The sequence below is a fragment of the Anolis sagrei genome, chromosome 4, assembly GCF_037176765.1.
Source record: "Anolis sagrei isolate rAnoSag1 chromosome 4, rAnoSag1.mat, whole genome shotgun sequence".
Lineage (NCBI taxonomy): Eukaryota > Metazoa > Chordata > Lepidosauria > Squamata > Dactyloidae > Anolis > Anolis sagrei.
The window spans coordinates 125,260,767-125,282,423 of record NC_090024.1 but is presented as its reverse complement, the minus strand read 5'-3'; the positions used below and the strand labels follow the sequence as shown (position 1 = coordinate 125,282,423).

The 21,657-nt window shown below is 40.4% G+C and overlaps 1 protein-coding gene across 1 annotated transcript in view; it reads right to left on the bottom strand.

Annotated features, from left to right (window-relative positions):
• Positions 1 to 7,349: 7,349 nt before the first annotated feature.
• The window catches only part of ACBD6 (acyl-CoA binding domain containing 6), a 108,906-nt gene continuing 94,598 nt past the window's right edge, over positions 7,350 to 21,657 (bottom strand). The window contains exon 8 of the mRNA XM_060774458.2: positions 7,350 to 8,224. Within this exon, the coding sequence (XP_060630441.2) occupies positions 8,070 to 8,224 (155 nt within the window). The 3' untranslated portion in view covers positions 7,350 to 8,069. The remainder of the gene's footprint in view (positions 8,225 to 21,657) is intronic.

Sequence of the window (21,657 nt, the reverse complement as noted above, 5' to 3'; positions counted from 1 at the left end):
TTCTTTACCACTCATGTCTTTTTAATAATTCGTGAAAAGTTTTGCTTCAAGTTCTATCAGTATGCTGGACGTACCTATGGTCTCAGTATTGGGCCAGCACTCTTTTTTTTTTGCCTTCAGCTTTTACCTACAATCTAAAACCACTCAGTTTTGAATAAGGATCAAATATCCACATAGGAAGAAAATGACCTGCCTCTCTTCTTTAGAACACTGCACTTTAAAACTTGGAAAAGGACACGTCTGTGTGAACATGTTTCATTTTATGACCTGCTGTTGCGGGGCTCTGGCCATGGTGGCTGAAGCAAAACCTGAAAAATGAAGAAAAGAAGAAGATAAAGCACATCACTGGCATGCTGCCTCTAGTTCTTGGGTTTGGCCACTGTCTTCTCTCTCTTTTTCCAAACAGGACTAGCTCCTAACACCAACCGTGAAGCCAATATTGCAAAAGCAGTTATCAGCAATATTATATCCACACTATTTGGTAAATACAAGACTGTAAAGCACATGAGTGACACCTGAGGGATGAGATGGCTTTCTTTGTACCTGAAGCAGAACACAGACTATGTGCGTGGGGTGGGGAATGTCCTGAGCCCTTCTGGTGTTCTGTGCAATAGCTTTGCTATGTAGACTGGCAAGCACAGGTCTGATTCCCCCCCTTGGAGGAGGAGGAAGACCAGGAATAAACTTAGCATCTTATTAATAAACTCTGCCATTCTGAAGCTGTTTCAAACACTCCATAATCCACCATGACCATCTCCGTTTGCTCTTTCCCACCATGACCACCTCCCTGTGGTTATAAATTTTGTATAGTTCTAAAGTGAATTTTGGGGTTTTTTGGGAGAGAAAGAAACATATTTATTGACATAAGTCTTTGGAAAAAACAACAAGAAAACCTGGCAGGTTTCTTGGTATATGCCTCCTGTGTGCTGGCATGAGTTGTATGTAAAAATAAAAAAATAAAAAAGTTCTATGTAAAATAAACACGAAAAAAATATTCAGGATTCATGTGCCTTTTTCTGTCTTGCATTAAAGGTTCAAATTACAGAAGCAAGTGATAAGGTGTTGCTTATGGCCCTGGGATATTTTAGTTTGTTTGGTTTTAAATATACTGTACAGTGTTCCCTCACTTATTGCAGGGGTTCCGTTCCAGGACCACCCGCGATAAGTGAAAATCCATGTAGGGGCTCTATATTAATTTTAATATTTATACATTATTTTCTATTATGCTGTCACACGCTGGGCCTGTGCATAAAACTGTAGACAGGACATAAATTCTGTGTGCCCAACGGGACGCCAAGGCTGCCTCAGATTAAAGGCCTTTGGATTTCCTTAAAACAGAGTCTTTAGATTGCTTAAAGGTTCAACAATGTTCTTTATTAATTAAAACAAACAGGTACTTTAAAGCTTTCTTAACAGTCTATTGGCTCTCTCTCAATCTTGTCCACAGGGAACAGGAACTATCTTCATAAACTGTACATTAACTAATGGGGAAATCCTTAACTTCTAATCTGGGCAGTCTGTCTTTGCCTCTGTCAGCGTGGAGTCCCTGCACCCAGTACCAACTACTTCTGGCTTCTGCGAGTGACCCTTACCAAGCAGAGCTTTGTAGACTTCCAGGGGAAAAAGGAGTTCAGGTTTCAGTGATGGCTGACTGAAGTCCTTCAGCAAAGGAGCTGTAAGGCTGTATAACTTCTGGCCAAACCATGGGGCTGTATCTCCCCAACCAAGCTGTAGAAGACAAAGCTTTCTACAGGAGCTCTTGGTATTATGTCCTGTGCGAAAGGCTTTTCTGTGTGGACTGACCCAAAAAGGCTCCTATTCCCTCCAAAAACCCAAAAAGGGGTGGGACCAGGGAACCTAACTATAATTGACAGATGGCTTGCCCTATGATTGCAGCCAAAAGAAGCCACCTATCTGCAGAGTCCTTGAAACTTAGGACTACAACAAACATTCAATGCAAAGCAAACAAAATTGGAGCTCCTGGTACAGCTGTACCTGCACACCTATATTTTCTATATTATTTTCTTACTCATGCTTCCTTCCCCGCCGCACTTCCAGGGGTGCCACGCTTCCGGGGTCCCTGGCCTCCACTGGATGTAAATATTTTATATTTTTATTAATATTTTCAAAAACCCGTGAAACAGCGAGCCTGCGTAAAGCAAACCACGAAGTAGCGAGGGAACACTGTATTATACTCACTCACGGCAGAACTGAACCAAATTGCCTAAAACATACTCACTAGTTACAAAGTCTCTGATCAGGAGGCAAATAAACCTGTATGGATAGAATACTGTTGGTCAATACTGGATTTGCCAGCTGTAAGGTTTTACAGAAGGGAAAGGGGTCATATTCTGCACAAATAAGACTTCTAGTACAAACTAGTCACTAAAACTGAAATTAAATCATTTTGTAGGCAGTCTCTCCAACTAACTAGCCCCTCCAACTAACTAGCCTAACATGAAAATGAAAACAATAAGCATCACAAACTATTCTCACACTGTAGGCAACAATGTGAAATATTTGAGCATTCTCAAGTAAACTCTTGAGGTGTTTGACTTCTTTAATCTTTTCAGAACTGAGCAGCTCAGTCAGATCTCAGCACTCTTCACTTCTGACGTGAGAGATCAAGCTGGCTGAACACAAGTCTTTTATTTCAACACATGGGCAAGTAAAGCTAATGTTGGAAGGTGCAGGCCTACTACGATGTAAGGAAACAACTATATCAATGGGGCTGCATAATAAATACAGCCAGCAGAACATCCAGATGTGCTTTTAACAAAAGCATGAATATTTGACAGGCAATTGTTTTATCATCATCTCAAACAGGAAAGGAAAGAGATAAAAAGTCCTCTGTGCAAGATGAGACAAGATATATAAACTGGATAAAGATACACATGTACTAAATGATAACTCCGTTTACTTACATGTTACTTTATGCGATCCTGCATTTGAAGATGGTTCTGCAACCTTAAAAAGGAATGGAGGGTCCAAACAAATGCAACACATTTGTATTACGTTATTCTAAAGAGAAAGCTCTTAAAGTCAAATTTTCACCTCTCCGTTTTGTCCAACGACACATCACTAGGGTTTTTTTGGTTTATTTTCCAGCCAAGAACATCTAATGTTGATTCTGCTTTGCTGAACACCACTGTGATCAGACCTGTTAGGGAATTCCTCATAGGAAGGAGGGAGCAAGATTGTTTTCTGCTGCCCTGGAGACTAGGACACAGAACCATGGCTTCAAACTACAGGAAAGGAGATTCCATCTGAACATTAGGAAGAACTTCTTGACTGTGAGAGCTGTTCAGCAGTGGAACTCTCTGTCCCAGAGTGTGGTGGAGGCTCCTTCTTTGGAGGCTTTTAAACAGAGGCTGGATGGCCATCTGTCAGGGGTGCTTTGAATGCGATTTTCCTGCTTCTTGGCAGGGGGATGGACTGGATGGCCCATGAGGTCTCTTCCTACTCTATGATTCTATTATTATGAGAGCTTTCAGATAGCACTGACTTCCAGGCACAAAAAAAGTGGAATAATATTCTGGTGAACACCTGCTCGGTTGCTGGATGTTTGCTCAACATTAGAGCATTGGAGCACACATTTGCATCATCCTTTCCAGAATGTATTGCAATGTTATTTATTATTTACTATATTTGTATACAGCTTTTCTCAGCCCTTGGGCAACTCAAAGCGGTTAACCGTAGCAAAATTCAATGCTCAAAACATCATATTGTGAATAAAATTCCTAGAAAACACCCATTGAACATTTTGCTGTTCTTGAAAAAAAAGAAATCCAGCTCCAATAAGGACAAATGTGTGAGCTTGTTACCTACAGTTCTATCTTCAACTTTTAAAATTATGATTACCAAATAAGTTATGTATCTTTAAGGTTCTGTGGCTCCATATGGAAATGAGTCCATCAATCACTCTATCCTATCAGAATTTGAAAGGAAAGTGATATGTGAATGTATGGCATCTGTAATATGATAATGAAATGAGAATATTTATTTCACACACCACTCCTTTGATTAAAATCATGCCACCAAAAAGGAAAGACTAGATTCAATACTTGAGTCTTCCCTAGTGGCATTTTCTTGGGACTTGTAGCCACAGAGAGTCATTAGCCAACTAGTGGAATGAGACTGGATTTCTTTTTAGGGAATTCCTAACTGTATTGGCCTCTGAAGCTCACGTTTCCTGCATGCTGAGCCAAGTAGCAGTCTGAGACTATGGATCTGGGCTGTTTAAACACACCATGTTGGCTTTATATATTTTAATCATTTTAACATTTAATGCTTCTCAATTAAAGTGATTTCCTAAAGTAGATGCCAAGCTTAGTTTGAATACGCATTAACCATTTTCAGTTTCGGTAGTTAAAGGCACCAGAGGATTTAAACGCAATCTAGGGGGCTGTTGGGGAAAATGGTTTGGCTGAATAAAGCAGATTACAAACAATAATATATGCCTTCTCATCTTTCCTTTTTTATTCTTGGAAGGGATCCAACCTCACAAACAGCCCTAAAGTGCTATAAACATATCCAGGCCTAAGCTCCGTAAATGTACTCTGTGGAAGCTGTGGGCACTGATGTTTGCCACTTTGCATCTGGGCACGCACCAAGCATGTGTTATTTTGAGAGAGCTTTTTAGTACACGAGATGTCCATCAGAGAGAGCTTCCCTTAAAAATATTAAAATGCCAACAAGGATAACCTTCAGCACAAAAGAATAAATAAATCCTGGCTTCCAGGCAAAGTAGCTGTTACACGCCAAAAGAACACAGAAAGGTGACTGCTCTGTTCTTTAACTTTTGCCAAGGTCTCTGTAATACAAATCCCAAACTGGTGGCTGATTTCTTGAATGCGGAACAGATAGCAGGTGCTAGCCATGCTACAACAATCATAGCTTTAAATGATTTAAATCACACCATGAAAGAAAATGCACTTGATGCTATGTCCAGGACATCTGCACATGTACGTTTCCCTTAGATGGGCAGATATCCAACACCCTCTCTGAAAAGCTTCTGAAACCACTGTTTTCTGCTCTGTATGGCTACATCCCCATAGTCAGACACAAAAAAAACTTGATGTTAGGAAAGAGATCAACATGGAATTCGTTATTAAGTTAAGAATTTGAATGCAGAGGCGATGCATCCATAGCTCTTCAACAAACACTCTGCTAGGAACCTTTTTTCATCTATGGTGGTCATGTAAGAAGGTCAAAAAATTCTGGAAGAAGATACATGAAATTTCAAATAAGATACTTGATCTGAGAATAGAGGAGCCTCCGGTGGCGCAGTGGGTTAAACCCTTGTGCAGGCAAGACTGAAGACCAACAGGTCACAGGTTTGAATCCGGGGAGAGGTGGATGAGCTCCCTCTATCAGCTCCAGCTCTTCATGCGGGGATATGAGAGAAGCCTCCCACAAGGATGATAAAAACATCAAATCATCCAGGCGTCCCCTGGGCAACGTCCTTGCAAACGGCCAATTCTCTCACACCAGGAGTCACTCCTGACACAACAAAAAATAAATAAATCTGAGAATAGAGATGAAACCAGAATATTACCTCCTGGGAATATTAGATTTCGAAATAGAACAAAAATAAGTTACTCTTTCACATGACGACAGCAGCAAGAATTACATTAGCTAGAAAATGGAAGAATAAAGAAATGCCAACTGTAGAAGAATGGACGCTGAATTACTAGATATAATGAATATGGACAATCTAACATAATATCTGAAAACTGAACTGGCAACCGACTCGGATAGAATGGACTGGTCTCCAATCAAAAATCATTTCAATATTAACCAGATACAGGCCAACATGAGGGAAATCTAGAAGAATTCGTCGTTACTAACATTGCTACAAGGGAAATAAAAATCATTAAAATAATTCACGAACCCTTCCCGCACTCTTTCCCCTCACTACATTCCCACAACCTCCTCACTCCCGTTTCCCCCCTCTCCCATTTCCCCTTTCCCTTCTTTTTTAAAAATATAACGACATGCTGACGATTAAAATCTCTCAGATGTATCCCCTTAAAACTAAATCCTACTAAAATTTTATACACACACACACACTCTGCTCTAAAAAGGTTGCCCCTTTTTGTATGATGAATTGTGTGTCTGTCACTCTGATCTCTATATGCACCTGTATCCTCATCTTTATGTATCCTCATTTGATTTCAGTCAACTCTATAACCCTTTACAGAAGATAGATACAACTATACTAATATTTTCAGACAAGAAAACTCTGAAACCAAGCTAGAAACTGAGCTAGAAAACAGACTACCCTGGTTATCTTTGAGCAGGAAGCAACACGCAAGGTGGCAAAGGTTATGGCAAGAGGCCACAAAGACATAAATATTTAGCTACTACAGGGTGAGGCAGCATAACTTCCTTTTTTCAAAACTTAATAAAACCCATTGTATGAATCAGACATTTTTGTATTTTTTATAATGTATGCGCATACCTAAAGTTTTGTTTTACGTAGTTTTGAAGATCAAATTAGGTAGGTGATGTCCCCCATTCTCCATACAATGAGTAAACCGATTTCTGGCGTTTGTCATGACTCTTGCCAGCATAGCAGGCGTTATGTTGGCAATTTCTTCCTGGATGTTGGTCTTAAAATCCTGTAGAGTCCTTGGACGGTTCACATAAACATGGGATTTCAAAAAAACCCATAGAAAAAAATCATAATGGGCCAAATTTGGAGAGTGGGCCGGCCACTCCAAATCTGCTTGAAAAGTAGGCCTCAATGGCAAAAGCACGCTCCTCACTGTTCCAACGTGTGATGGCGACTGAACTGTGTCAGGACAAAACTTTATACTCCCGCTTCTCGAACGAGACCACGAGCGCTCCGCTACGTCTTCAACCGACTGAATGGCACGCATTTTAAAAAAGGAAGTTATGCTGCCTCACCCTGTAGAAGGCTTGAAGTTGAATTAATTCAAATGACTGTTTGTGATCTTGATTATTAGCAGCCTTTGTTGTTCTTTTTCAGACCTTTACAATATGATCCACGTATCACATTTCTGGTGACACCTATGGCAATTGCTCAGTATAATTTCTCTAAGGGCAAGGGAGTCCAACTGACTCCAAATTGTAACAGCAATTCACAGCAAACAAACTCTAAGCTGTATAATAAATCTCTTCCTCACTTTCTAAATCCTTAGCCATTCATTGTCATACTTCTTCTTAAAGATGCTTTAATGACAAAATCTTTTTAAATACTCCCAACACCTCTTGTTTCCAAAAAGGAAGTAGTAAAGACAGAACTCCTGGAATCTCAAAAAATAATATTTCACAGTACACAGGTTGGATTTCATACCTGTCAAGGGAAAGGAACAAATCACACACAATTCTTGGATTATTTTTTTTATCGTGCAAGACAGTATTTTACAACAGATACATAGGGATACATATAATGGACAATGCCATCAGTTTTGACCTTTTGATTAACACTGTATGTAACAGCTCACCCCCCCCCCCCCCCCCCAATTTTGTCATTTTGATTTTCAGGAGGCAGTAGAAAAGTCCTCCATTCTGACAACTTAGAAAACTCAAGGAAATAACAATAGTGACACAGTACTTCCTTTGAGTAGTAAGTCGTTTTTACTATACTGAAAGTGTTTTAAACGGATTAAATTCTCCCCTCTCACCACTCCTTAGTTTCTTTCGTCTTAAAAAAATTGTATTTTGTGAAAGAGCAGTCACTTTCACAACAACACTATGCATATTCACTTGGGAAAGCAAGTTTCTATAGGGCTTACTCCAAACACATGTAGGATATCAACCTTAATGTGGCCTTTGCCCACACGGTCATAATAATGCAAAATTAGCCTCATGCCTCAACATTTCTACATAACCAAAAACATCCCATTTGCCATATTTAGTGGGCCACCTAAATCTGATTTACTTCACCTTGTATGTTGTACACTGCATGATCATCTGGATTTGTTTTTCTGCCATAAAGCCCTTTCCTTAACAAGGCTTACTTTCCATATATCAGGCATAGCAATGATGTCCTTCTGTGAGCATTGAGCTGGGACTATTCATGTGCTTCCTTGTTCTTTTGGTTAAGCCTTTCCAGCAGTGTGTTCCTGCAGCATGGAGGTGATTACTCGACAGTCTGTCACCTCTTCAGGCAAGTATCCTTCTATATCCCGAAGAGTTGGGTCAGCTCCGGATTTCAGCAGTAGTTCCACAATGTCAGAAAACTCACAAGTAGAGGCTAGATTTAAAAGGGGCAAAGGAAACACATGTTACAATGAAATGCTTGCACAGTGCCTGATAAATGATGTGTTTGAGAACTGCAGAAGCAAAACAATCTGAAAGCCAAAATGGGACGGGAAAATTGAGATCGCAATCTGGTCAAGATCAACATTTCATACAATGTACTTTAAGTCACAGTGCTGACAGCATTTAATAAGGAAAGGTTACTTGAATCTTGATTTGTTGCTAGAAAGGTAAAGCATACGAACTCTGAATCCTAGCAGAAGAGAAAAGCCAGCTAGCAGAACTTGGAGAACATGGTGGTACTTGAGCTATTAACTATAGTCAGTCCTCTGTATTCACAGATCCTATATACATGGATTAAATCACCCACAGCTTGAATATATACTGTATTGTATATTGAATCTCAACTGCCACGCTATTTTTGAAGCATTCATTTTGGAAATAACAATTTTCTTACAGTATTTTTTAGAATTTCCTCTGCCTGCACAATACTTCTTTTTGTATCAAATCAGCTATTAAGTGCAATCTTTCTTGTGGGATGAGGAGAGAGTGTGTCATCTTGTCTGCATGAATCCATTTTCCTAACTCTATGGGTCCATTAGGGAGACAGAGGAACCAGGAACTTAGTTCAGCCAGACTGGCAAACAACTATCTGCATGAGACTAAAAACAAAATGGTGGGGCTGCAGTCAGGCCCGTAGCCAGGATTTCGTTTCGGGGGTGTGTGAATTTTTTTCAGGGGGGGGTTTGGGGGGGGGCTGAGTTTTGGGGAGGGCTGAGTCTGAGTGAAAGAGGGTCTACCCTAGCAAACCTTTTGTATCATTACCCCAATACCCCCATGCATATGGGATATATTGAGTATGGTGATGATCATGATATGAATAAACATAACAGTTTAAGTAATGCACCAGTAAGGCCTTTTCGCGAACCACCATGAGAATTTGGGGGGGGGGGGGCTGAAGCCCCCCAAGCCCCCCCCCCCCCCCGGCTACATGCCTGGCTGCAGTCCTTCCTCCTCCTCATTTATGTCCTCTCTGAGAGATAATACAGCTTAAAAAAATTATGTCCTCTCTGAGAGATAAAACAGCTCAAAACTGGCAAATGTAGAGCCCATCAAATCTAAGGTGCACTCCATTTTCTTAAATGGAAAAAAGTTTGATAAAATACAACATTTAAAAAATTCTGGATTTTTTTACATAAAGTTAACAACCAGGCCTTTGCACAATTAAGACTCGTACGCCAACTGCGACCGTACCACAAGAAGGCGGATCCGGCCAAAGTGGTCCACGCCTTAGTCACCTCTAGACTGGATTACTGCAATGCACTCTACGTGGGGCTGCCCTTGAAAACGGCCCAGAAATTCCAGATGATCCAACGGGCGGCAGCCAGGTTGTTAACTGGGGTGCCTTACAGGGAGCGGTCAACCCTCCTGTTCAAGGAGTTCCACTGGCTGCCATTCATTTACTGGACCCAATTCAAGGTGCAGGTTCTTACCTACAAAGCCCTGAACGGTTTGGGACCCGCCTACCTGCGTGACCACATCTCCATATACGAACCCACATGATCCCTTCAATCATCCGGAGAGGCCCTGCTCTCAATCCCACCAGCATCGCAGGCGTGATTGGTGGGGACGAGAGAGAGGGCCTTTTCGGTGGTGGCCCCTCAACTCTGGAACTCACTCCCTAAATACATCAGACAGGCCCCAACTCTGGCAGTCTTCAGGAGGAGCTTGAAGACGTGGCTGTTCCAGTGTGCCTTCCCGGAATAATGATCCCATAGCTCTTTGTCCTCCAAAGCACTTTACATTTCTTTAGGTCTGCTCGTATGCCCTTACACAAACACCATTATCACCTTTTTGTCCATGTCCCAGCATTACTTCCAATTTTAACCTTACATTTGGCCTTCCCACTGTTTTAACTGTGTGTTGTCTTATTGATAATGTTGTATATTTTATTGTCTATTTTTATTGATTGTATTGTTGTTTTATAGCTTGTATTGTTGTATTTGGCCTCGGCCTCATGTAAGCCGCACTGAGTCCCTTGGGGAGATGGTAGCAGGGTACAAATAAAGTATTATTATTATTATTATTATTATTATTATTATTATTATTAAAGAGAACCATTTAATTACATGATTGTATGCACTGGGACTTGAGTATCCATGGATTTTGATATCCACGAGGGATTTGGGAACTAAATCTTTGCGGATATCGAAGGTCCACTCTATAGATAATATTGTGAAATGATAATTGGCCATCCACTTTCGTGTTTTACTAATCATTTTGAGCCAGAAAGAAATTTAAAGAAATATCCCATTAGACCTTGTACTGTGGAGTCACATCTTGTGGAAGGGGCCAGGGGTGATTTGTGTGCTGGGAGAGCCATCTAGCAATAATCATCTGAAACTCTATGCTCCAACCTTTCAAGTAGTAAGGGTTTCATGAGTGGTTTGTAACTGTAGAGCTATACCCATTTGAAATCAGATCTTTTTAAAAACACCCTGTATTAGAGCAACTATGCTACGATGGGCATTTGTAAAGAAATATGTCTTCTTGGATGCCATTTTACACAAAGATGGCATCTGAAAGAGCTCTTGCAATTTGTCAATTGTTTAGTTAAGAATGGAGGAAGACAAGATAATTTAATGCCATCACCAATTACACAAGTTCATGCTCATATTCATCCATATTAACTTTAACATTTCATTAATTATCCACTATTTGCCTTTGGCTGAATAGGTGAACAGAACTGGAAAGAAGCCCAGATATCTGTACTAATAATGAGGATATGGCAAACTCCAATGGAAAGTAGTTAAAATGATCTGAAGTCTTAGCACAAGTTAACCAAGCAAGTTTGCATAAGGAAGGCTTCTTCTCCTGCCTTCTGCCTACAGATCTCTGAAGCCCTTATCAAACTTTTTCAAAGTCCCATCCAAGGCTTTTTGGGAAGTTGTAAATGTTGTAGTGAAAAGCATTATCAGAAATATTCCTTGAGTCATAAGCAACTAAGAACTGCATGACTGGGTGGCTGGGAGGGCCTTTGCACAATTAAAACTCGTGCGCCAGCTGCACCCGCACCTCGTGAAATCTGATCTGGCCATAGTGGTCCATGCCCTAGTCACCTCCAAGTTGGATTACTGCAATGTGCTCTATGTGGGGCTGCCCTTGAAGACGTCCCAGAAACTACAGTTGGTCCAGAGATCTGCAGCCAGACTACTAACTGGAGCTGGTTACAGAGAGCGGTCAACCCTCCTGTTTAAACAGCTTCACTGGCTTCCAATAAGTTTCCGGTCCCAATTCAAGGTGTAGGTCATCACCTATAAAGCCCTAAACGGTTCAGGACCTGCTTATCTCCGTGATCGCCTCTTCCCCTATGAACCAGTGCGTACCTTGAGATCATCTGGAGGAGGAACTGCTCTCACTCCCCCCACCATCACAAGCACGGTTGGTGGGGACAAGGGAGAGAGCCTTCTTGGTGGTGGCCCCCCGGCTCTGGAACTCCCTCCCTAGGGAAATCAGACAGGCTCCCACTTTGTCCTCTTTCTGGAGTCAACTAAAAACCTGGATGTTCTGGTGTGCTTTCGATTAAGCAGCTCACTAGTATTCTTTCCTGTCTCCATTGAGTATAGCACTTTATTCTGACCCTCATATAGTTTACCTCACCATGGTTTATGACAGTATTTCCTGCCCAATCTACTGGTTTGTCGCACTTTTCTTGCGATCCTGTAAAATGTATCGCAGTCATTGAATTTGTGCCTCTGCTATGTTTTTTCTTTTCAGCCACATTGCTCTTATGTTGTGTATAATTATGTTGTATTGATTTTACTTGTGTGTTTTAACTGTTTTTGGGCTTGTCTCTTGTAAGCCAGCCTGAGTCCCCTAGTTTAAGTTAGGAGCAAAGCCTTTGTAAGTAACTTCCATGCCATCTCTCCTATTCTATGGAATAACAGAAATACCATTCTACTATAATACAATTCCTGGGACTAACCTGATATTTTAGGACAATTCATGCAACAGATGAGTACCTTTCTTCTTTATTTTTCTCCCTTACAAAAGGAAATCTAACTCCAACTGCACTATTTCTGTAGTAGTGATTAATATGATTCCATTCCCTCCCTTCCTAAAATAGCAGCACTGTAAGTACATTGCTAAAGAAGATTTCACTAGCCAAAATGATGCAGACATCTTCGAATATGTCTCTAAGTTACTTGAGCCAAATAATATGGGAGTCCTGTATGCCTAGATTTTTCTTAGAGAAGAACAGAATGACTTTAATGCAAGAGTGAGAGTGGTCTTGTGGCTTTACATTTATTCCAGTTAGATGCATTTACTATAACACAACAGCCTTTCATGCCTTAAAGTCAGAAACAAGCAATGGAATGTTACATTCTAGGCTGTTGTGTTACAAGTAGTGTTGAGTTATGGAAACGTAATTCCACAAAACTATTCTCACTTGTGTTTGATAGGAAGCACACCAGCATTTTGTAGCCTGATAATCTGTATACGAGGGGTATTTTTTAAGTAAGGTCCGTTTTGTTGTAGACACTAGTAGTTCGCGCACATGCCTCAACGAGCGCGTGCGTCGTGTACCGGCATGTCTCGGGAACAACTGTGCTCAGTTGTTCTGTACGGTTCTGTTCTGTGCTTTAAAAATGTTTAAGACTATCAACTCACCCGCCGCATGTGAGGTTCGCTCAGCAATACGGTTTTTGTCAGCAAGGAACCTGCCTGCTGCAGAAATTCATTGACAGATTTGTGAAGTGTACGGTGATACTGTTATGAGTGAAAGCAAAGTGCGTAAGTGGGTACGACAATTCAAAGATGGCCGTGACAACGTCCATGATGAGGACCGCTCCAGTCGACCTTCTTTGATTACAGACGATTTGGTGGCTTCAGTTGAAGCAAGGATTTATGAAGAGGGTATTTTAAAATTGGTTCAGAGGTATGATAAGTGTTTGAACAAACTTGGCAACTATGTCGAAAAATAGAGTGAACTATGTACTTTCTGAAAATAAATTTACTTTTCTGAAATAAACTTTCATTGTGTACTTATGTTCCAACGGACCTTACTTAAAAAATACCCCTCGTATTACAGATGTTGGGAGGGAGGCTGGGAGGAAAAGAAGCATTATACAAAAAGAACTCAGATGACATTCTCTCATATTCTGTATGCCAGGAAGAAGTGCAACAGCATTTCTGTGCCGGGGTGTCATTTGTTACAATACATGTCAAACACTTTAATTTACCTGATCTTCCCAACTAATGTTTATCATCAATCTTAGTAAAACGTGATTCATGTGTTTTTTAAAAACACACCTTTTCCTTTTAATTAGTCAAGAAAATAGGAAAAGCACACATTATCAGATCTGACTGAATGGTTTTTCCCTGCTATCAGGAAATGCCATAACCCACCAGCAGCCAATGACTTTACTACTGGGATATATACTAATAATTGACATTTCTATTGTAGGATAAGGAGAATCACTTTAAAAGAAGTAGCAGCATCAGCTATTGGCAGAACTGCTGCTGCTAGAACTGGCAGAAACGAGGTTGCAACGGATGAGCAGGAGAATTCATACTAAAAACCTGCACTCTACATTTAAATGTATATGAGGGGAGAAAATGAAGCATTATCTTATTTGGAGAGACTCAAGTCCTTTCAGGCTTTCTCTCTCATTTGTGAAGTCATAGGTTGAGAACTAGGCTATGATACATTATGGTATTGAGCCATGTCTGTTGGTCCTTCAAAGGACTATATTTAAGAAATTACTACAGCTTTCCTCTGACTGCACATGAAAGTGCATAATAATAATAATAATAATAATAATAATAATAATAATTTATTTATACCCCGCCACCATCTCCCCAAAGGGTACTCGGGGGGCCTACATGAGGCCAAGCCCAACAACACATCAGTAAAAACAAAACAGCAAGCAAATAAAACAGTACAATTAATATAACTCACATATAAACAATAACACAGAGAATTCAAAACCTTATGGCCAGGCCAGATGTAATAAATTATAATTTTTAAAATAAACACTGGACGTGAACAGAGGTAGGAGGTATCTAAGCAGGAGGGTTTTAAAAGATAATGCAGGGAGACAAACCCAACGGGTAGTAAAGTAACAGACCAAGTAGGCCAAGGGTGGGAATAATAATAATAATAATAATAATAATAATAATAATAATCTTTATTTATACCCTGCCACCATCTCCCCAATGGGGACTCAGGGCGGCTAACATGAGGCCAAGCCCAGAACAATACAAAACAATTAAAAAAATTAAAAATTAAACACAAACAAAATACACAATGCAACAAAATAAAATAAACAATACAAAATAACATAATACAATCAATCACAGAGGGCGGGCCAAATATACAGGATAAAATGTTTAAAATGTTAAAACCCTGGGTGAGGCAGGAAGTAGGGGAAGTGTATTTGTAAAGGAGGAGCCCGAGGTGGGGGAGCAGTGGGATTTTGGGCTTCATTGGGGTGGGGGAAAGTGAATCGTGTAAACAAACTGTAGATGGAAACTAACAAAAGGGTTGGGTGGTCACTCTCCGAAGGCACATCAAAAAAGCCAAGTTTTTAACCTTTTCTTAAAAGCTTCTAGGGTGGGAGCCTGCCCAATCTCACCTGGTAATGAGTTCCAGAGTCGGGGAGCCACAGCGGAGAAGGCTCTTCTAATGATGAACTCCAACTCCTAACAATCTTAACTAATATATCTTGTGTGTTAGAAATTCTGGAAGTTACAGTCTGACAGTATCTGGATTCCAGATGTAGACTACTACTATTTACTCTGACTGGCCATGCTCCCTGACATCCCGGGAAAGTTTTTTAAAGCGTTGCCAGAAGATGCTTTTAACTAGAAATGATATCAATCAAATCTGGGATTTTGTACAACCCACCCCATTCTAAGACTATGCTTCCTCATTAAAAACAACAACAACAACAACAACAACAACAAAAATGCTCCCAAGACCAGAAAGAACATATTGTGACTTTGAGATTTTAGATCTCATGGCAGTTTCGATCTCACTTCCCTAACATCACTATACAGTACTTCTGTTCACATTGAGTATGCAGCTGTATAGTTTGCTATATTTCCAAAGTCCACAGAAATACAAAAAGTTATGCATACTATCTGATTTCATATGCAGATATCACAATGATTCTTACATAAAGATCCCAACCGTAATATTAGTCTTCATTTCTCACCTTCTCTCTAATAATATAAAAGACAAACTGTGTCTATGTACACACCAATCTGTACTATATGTCTAAGACTCGAACTCTGGGCACCCAGAAGGTGATATGAATATCAAGGGAAGCCTAAGGGGTGCATTATTTTTTTCTTATATAGATCAGTGCTTCTCAAACTGTGGGTCCTGATCCCAAGTGGGGTCCCCCCTTGCTCAATGTTGGGCTCATAAAAAATGGCAACAGTAAAAGATTTCTGAATGCCACCCATTTACACAAATCTGTTAGCAACAATGTGCACTGTTTACAGTGGACCTTGCAGAAAATGCTTCAGCTGTACTCCACAAAAAGGAAAATGAGCCTGTTTTGCAAATACTGGAGTAACAATAAATGGTTGATTTTTATACTAATTTTATTTACTTTAAATATCTGGGGTTACTTAAAAATCTCACAGGTGGAAAGAAGTCATAAGTGGTTACTACTGGTTTAGGATTGACTGCGCTTCCTTATCTCTTTTAAAACCCTATACCAGATATATCCTACCTTGTTCATACCCAGCGTTTAGTTTTTAAATTTTTAAACAATTACACTTGGCCCGGCCATAGGTTTTTAAATCCTTGTGAGTTACTGTTTATTGGTTATTGTTTATATGTTATTTATTTTAATTGTATTGTATTTATTGTTTTTGTTTATTGCTTTTTGTTTTTATTAATGTGTAGTTGGGCTTGGCCTCATGTAAGCTGCTCCAAGTCCCTTGGGGAGATGTTGGCGGGGCATAAATAAAGTTGTTGTTGTTATTATTATTATTATTATTATTATTATTATTATTATTAAGTAGAAAAAGTTTGAGAAACCGTTATACAGAACTAATTAATTTTAGGTAATTCAAATCTGGCAATAGTCTCCACTACCACATTCAGTCATTAGATAGAAGGCAACTAACAGAGACAAAGATAGGGCTAAGCTAATTGGGTTTTTTTCTCTCTAGGCCAGGGAGCCTCAAACTTTTTTAAAGGAGGGCCAGGTCACAGTCCCTCAAACTGTTGGAGGGCTGGATTACAATTTGAAAAAACATGAATGAATTCCAATGCACACTGCACATATCTTATTTGTAGTACAAAAAACCCCACTTAAAACAATACAATAATTAAAATGAAGAACAATTTAACAAATATAAACTTATTGGTACTTCAATGGGAAGTGTGGGTCTGCTTTTGGCTGATGAGATAGGATTGTTGTTGTTGTTGTTGTTGTGTGCTTTCAAGTCATTTCAGACTTAGGTTGACTCTGATTGAGGGCCGGATAAATGACCTTGGAGGGCCGTATTTGGCCTCCGGTCCTTAGTTTGAGGACCCCTGTTCTAGGCAATGCCATATAGTTCCTCCCTCTACAGGACCTTCAAAAAGTTAAAAAATAAAGAGAGGGATAGGCAAGAGGGATATGAGTGTATGTGCACGAGGGAATCCGAGTCAGTGGCAGTATTTACTATTTATTTATTTAGAACTTTTATATACCGGTCTTCTCAACCTCCAAAGAGTGACTCAGGCCGGTTCACAACAAAAAATTCATAAACAATAGTTTAAAACATTGCATCCCATAATACACTAATACATCATACATAATACACAAAATACATTAAAATACAATCATATAATTACATAAGGCCAAGTTGTCAGAATGAAATCACAATTCATCACCATCCGTCCGTGTGTTCAAGGGTTATTGACTCACTCATCAAATGCTAAATTCCAGAGCCAAGTTTTCACCACCTTTCTAAAAGTCAGGAGAGAAGGGGCAGTTCTAACCTCCAGTGGGAGAGAATTCCAGAGCCGAGGGGCCACCACCGAGAAGACCCTGTCCCTCGTTCCCACCAGACGCGATTGCGAGGGTGGTGGGACTGAGAGCAGGGCCCCTCCAGAAGAATGAATAGAAGGAAAGAATGAATAGAAGAAAAGGCTGAATGTCCACTGGGATGTAAAGGACAGGAATACAGAGAGTAGGGGGAAGGGTGGGGATAAGGTGTGTCTAGTTCTGACAAAGCTGGATACTTCTGCTAGCTTTTAAAAACAGGAGAAGAGAGTTAAGGAGCCCAAATACATGCACTGGTTGTGTGCACCGGCTAGAAGATCTGCCCAGTTAGCTTTGAAACTAACATTTCCAGTGGGATATATCAATTTCAAGAAGTCTTTCTGTTACTGTTTTAATTACATTCGAAAGCAACACATTAATGGTGTACTTCCCTATTTTTGCAATTAGGAGTAGTAATTAGTACCCTGAATGTTTTGCTGATTTCTTTAATGAATAGAAGAGGGAGGACGCAAGCATTTAATTAAAACAGGAAAGCAATACTATTGGGGATTATTTACAGGAACTATTTTTCTGTATAGGAGTTCTATCTTCTGCTAAGCAAAACCATTTGTTTGTCTAGCTTTGCAATGTTAACCAAGCCTGGTGGCAGATCCCAAACTTGGCTCATCAAGACAAGGTTTCTTTTAGTCCTGTGTGCAAGGTCATGCTCCATTGCTTATATCTCAATTCCACTGACCTGTCATCTTTGGCAATAATAATAAGAAAAACCACAATCACAATGAGGAAGAGATCTATAGGTGGACATCTTTGAGAAAGCAGTAACTTCTTTAGATAACAGGTGAATGATCGGGTAGACTGCAGCCTAGTTGTCATGGCGGAAGGAATGCAACTCATTTACAGGAAACGTGAGATAGTTAGGAAGTCTGAAAAGATACAACTGCTTGCATCATCAATATGGAAGATTTAAATGGGAGGCTAAGGAAGAAGCCCTGACTCTTGGGATACCTGGGATAGAGATGAATTGTAAAATGAGGAACTGAGCTTTCAATTTCTAAGGCTAGTGGAAACAGAACCCAAGAAGAACAAAGGGAGAGCCAAGACAAAGGCTCCTTAAATAGTCAGAAATAATAATAAAAAAGTGAAAGGTTCTTGCATCTTGAATAGTTGCACTGAAGAGAGAACTTCAATAGATCTAGCTTGACATTCCATTTCTGCAGCAACTAAAGATGCAAAAAGGCCTGTTCTGTTTTGCCTCTCCTCCCCCCAGAAAGCCATAGCTTCCTGCGACATGCATCCAGCTGGGATCCCAGAAGAACAGATCCACCAGGGGTTCTGGAGGTGAGGGACCAACTGATGTTTTATTGCAAAAGGACAATGTTTTATTGCAAAAAAACAATAATTATCTTCAATCACTGGTTTATGAAGGAATCCACAACGATACTCTAGATTGGACTACTGTAATGTGCTCTACGTGGGGCTGCCCTTGAAAATGGCTCGGAAATTTCAGCTAGTTCAACGAGCGGCGGCCAGAATGTTAACCGGTGCTCCTTACAGAGAGAGGTCAACCCTCCTGTTCAAGGAGCTCCATTGGCTGCCGTTCATTTTCCGGGCCCAACTCAAGGTGCAGGTGCTTACCTACAAAGCCCTAAATGGTTTGGGACCTGCCTACCTACGTGACCGCATCTCCGTATATGAACCCACACGATCCCTCCGATCACCTGGAGAGGCTCTGCTCATGATCCCACCTGTGTCACAATCGTGTTTGGTGGGGATGAGGGACAGGGCCTTCTCTGTGGTAGCCCCCTGACTCTGGAACTCTCTCCCCAAGGACATCAGAGAAGCCCCAACGTTGGCAGTCTTTAGGAAGAGCTTGAAGACCTGGCTGTTCCAGTGTGTCTTTCCAGAATAGGAAACTCCCAGCATCATGTCCCAAATGCACTTTATTAGAGATTTAAGATTGTCTGCACATCGCACCTACCTCTAAAAAACCTTTACATTTCACCTGTCATGTCCAGCACTTTTAAATTTTATTCATTACATCTGGCCCGGCCTTTAGTTTTAAATGCGTCATGGTATTATTGTTTTAATGTTTTATTGTTATTGCTTTAATGTTTATTGGTTTGCTTTATGAGTTTTATTGTTGTATTTGTTATGTTGTTGTTTTATTGAGGGCCTTGGCCTTTGTAAGCCGCACCGAGTCCTGCAGGAGATGTTAGCGAGGTATAAATAAAGTTAATAATAATAATAGTAATAATAATAATAATAATTCAATGGTTTATGAAGGAATCCACAGTTATACTGTTACCTTAAAATCTATTTTATAATTACTGTTTCATCTACAGCTGAGAATTAGCAAATACTATGTAAGTTGGGGGCATTAATCTTGCAATCTAAGTTGGGGGAACTAGATTCTGTTTGGAAACAGATCAAAGCAACCAGTCAGGAATAAATCTAGTTCCCGACTTTTATTTCTCAAGAGGAGAAACAAAGCAGAGGCAGATGCTTTCCTTGAAATGAGTCTCCCTCTCCAATGACGAGCCCTTTGCAAATGAAAGGCCTGAAACTAAGGAGATGCCAGATGACAAGATACTTGGCATTTCTGAAGAGGAAGCCCTAAATGAGATAATGTGTTGTCTTGGGAAACCCAAGAGGACCAGCCCACCTCTAAGGATGGCAGAGCCGTTCCCTGGAGGTTAGAGCAGCTGCTGGATTCACAGTCCACCATGGGGACTCCTATTTGTCAAGTGTCATGGGCCCAGGTGAAGATGAATTTTCATTCAGCCCCGTTTGTTTCCCAAGTCCATTAATCCTTAGATGCTTCATGATGGATTTCCCCTTTGATTATTTATTTCCTTGCTGGCATCTCCGCCCACTGCCCTGCCACAGTACAAAAAGAGCAGAGCAGATGGTGTTTCCACATGGAGGGAAGAACCCAGGAGAAATACCGAGAGCCAGCCTACTCTACAGTCATGTGATTTCAAGTCCAAGGAGAAACGCTGATTTCCTCTGGGAGGCCAGAGAGGCAATCATCTGAGCATTCCCTGTGGGGAACAAGTGTGTATGTATGTGTATGGGCAGGGGCGGGGGGGGGGGGGAGTGCAACGGAGGTCCTAACATGGGGATATAAAGGCTAACAGGTTATTGACAATGCAGACCACACACATCCTGGACTTTCAAAGGCAGGATCTCGTGCTGGCCATAGACTGACAGCAGCACCAGCAGATATTGTACTGAAGGGGGCGGGGTGCTTTTTGGCATCCCATTTGAGGGTAACAAACTGGGGAACTGTCCTTCACTTAACCTCAGCATGGCTCTGACCCGTGTTTAATCAGAATGAACCAGGATTTATTGCCCGTCTATGGATGCAGTTTGACACCTTCTGTAATCACAAGAGCTGCTGAGGCAAGGACAGCTGTCAGGACAAACACCCTCATAAAAGGATAGATAAACTCAGATTCTACTTGGCTTTTTTTTTTTTTACTCAAAAGGGGTGTTGTTAACGCCTTGGTTTGTTGTACACGAGTTGCAAAGAAAAGGGGTCTGTGCTTGTAGTCAAGATTTGGTTACAATTAATCAATGTAACATGTGTTCAAAGAAAAGAAGAAAGAAGGGAAAAGAAAAGAGAATAACGACAATGATTTTCTGGAATGTAGATCTGTGCAAACCACAAGAAACCAGATACTGTCAGATTTCCTATATTGTTTACCTCTAGAACTGGTCATATCCAGGATGGTATAGAAAGAGATATAGTATGAAAAGAAGAGAATAACGACAATGATTTTCTGGAATGTAGATCTGTGCAAACCACAAGGATTAACCGAAGAAACCAGATATTGTCAGATTTCCTATAACGTTTAAGTACTACCTCTAGAACTGGTCATATCCAGGGTGGTATGGAAAGAGACTATGTTGCAAAGATACAGACACTATATGTAGGCACAACTATCTATATAAATAAAAATTTAATATTCAATGTATTGTCGAAGGCTTTCATGGCCGGAGTAACTGGGTTGTTGTAGGTTTTCCGGGCTCAGAGGTAGTGAGGTAGTGACCTCACTACCTCTGAGGATGCTTGCCATAGATGCAGGCGAAACGTCAGGAGAAAATGCCTCTAGAATATGGCCATATAGCCCGAAAAACCTACAACAACCCAATGTAACATTCGTTTGTGGGATTAACATAACGGAAAAACCAATGGACAAATTGACATCAAATTTGGACAGAATACACCTATCAAGCCAACAAGTGACCATCACTCATAAAAACACTGAAAAACACAGCAGAAGAGACTTAAAAAGCCAAAAAACAAAAAAATTGCATTACAAAGCCTGCGCATAACCACATATACACACAAACGCACATATACACAAATATATACACACATATATGCATGTATATACACACAAAAGACATATAC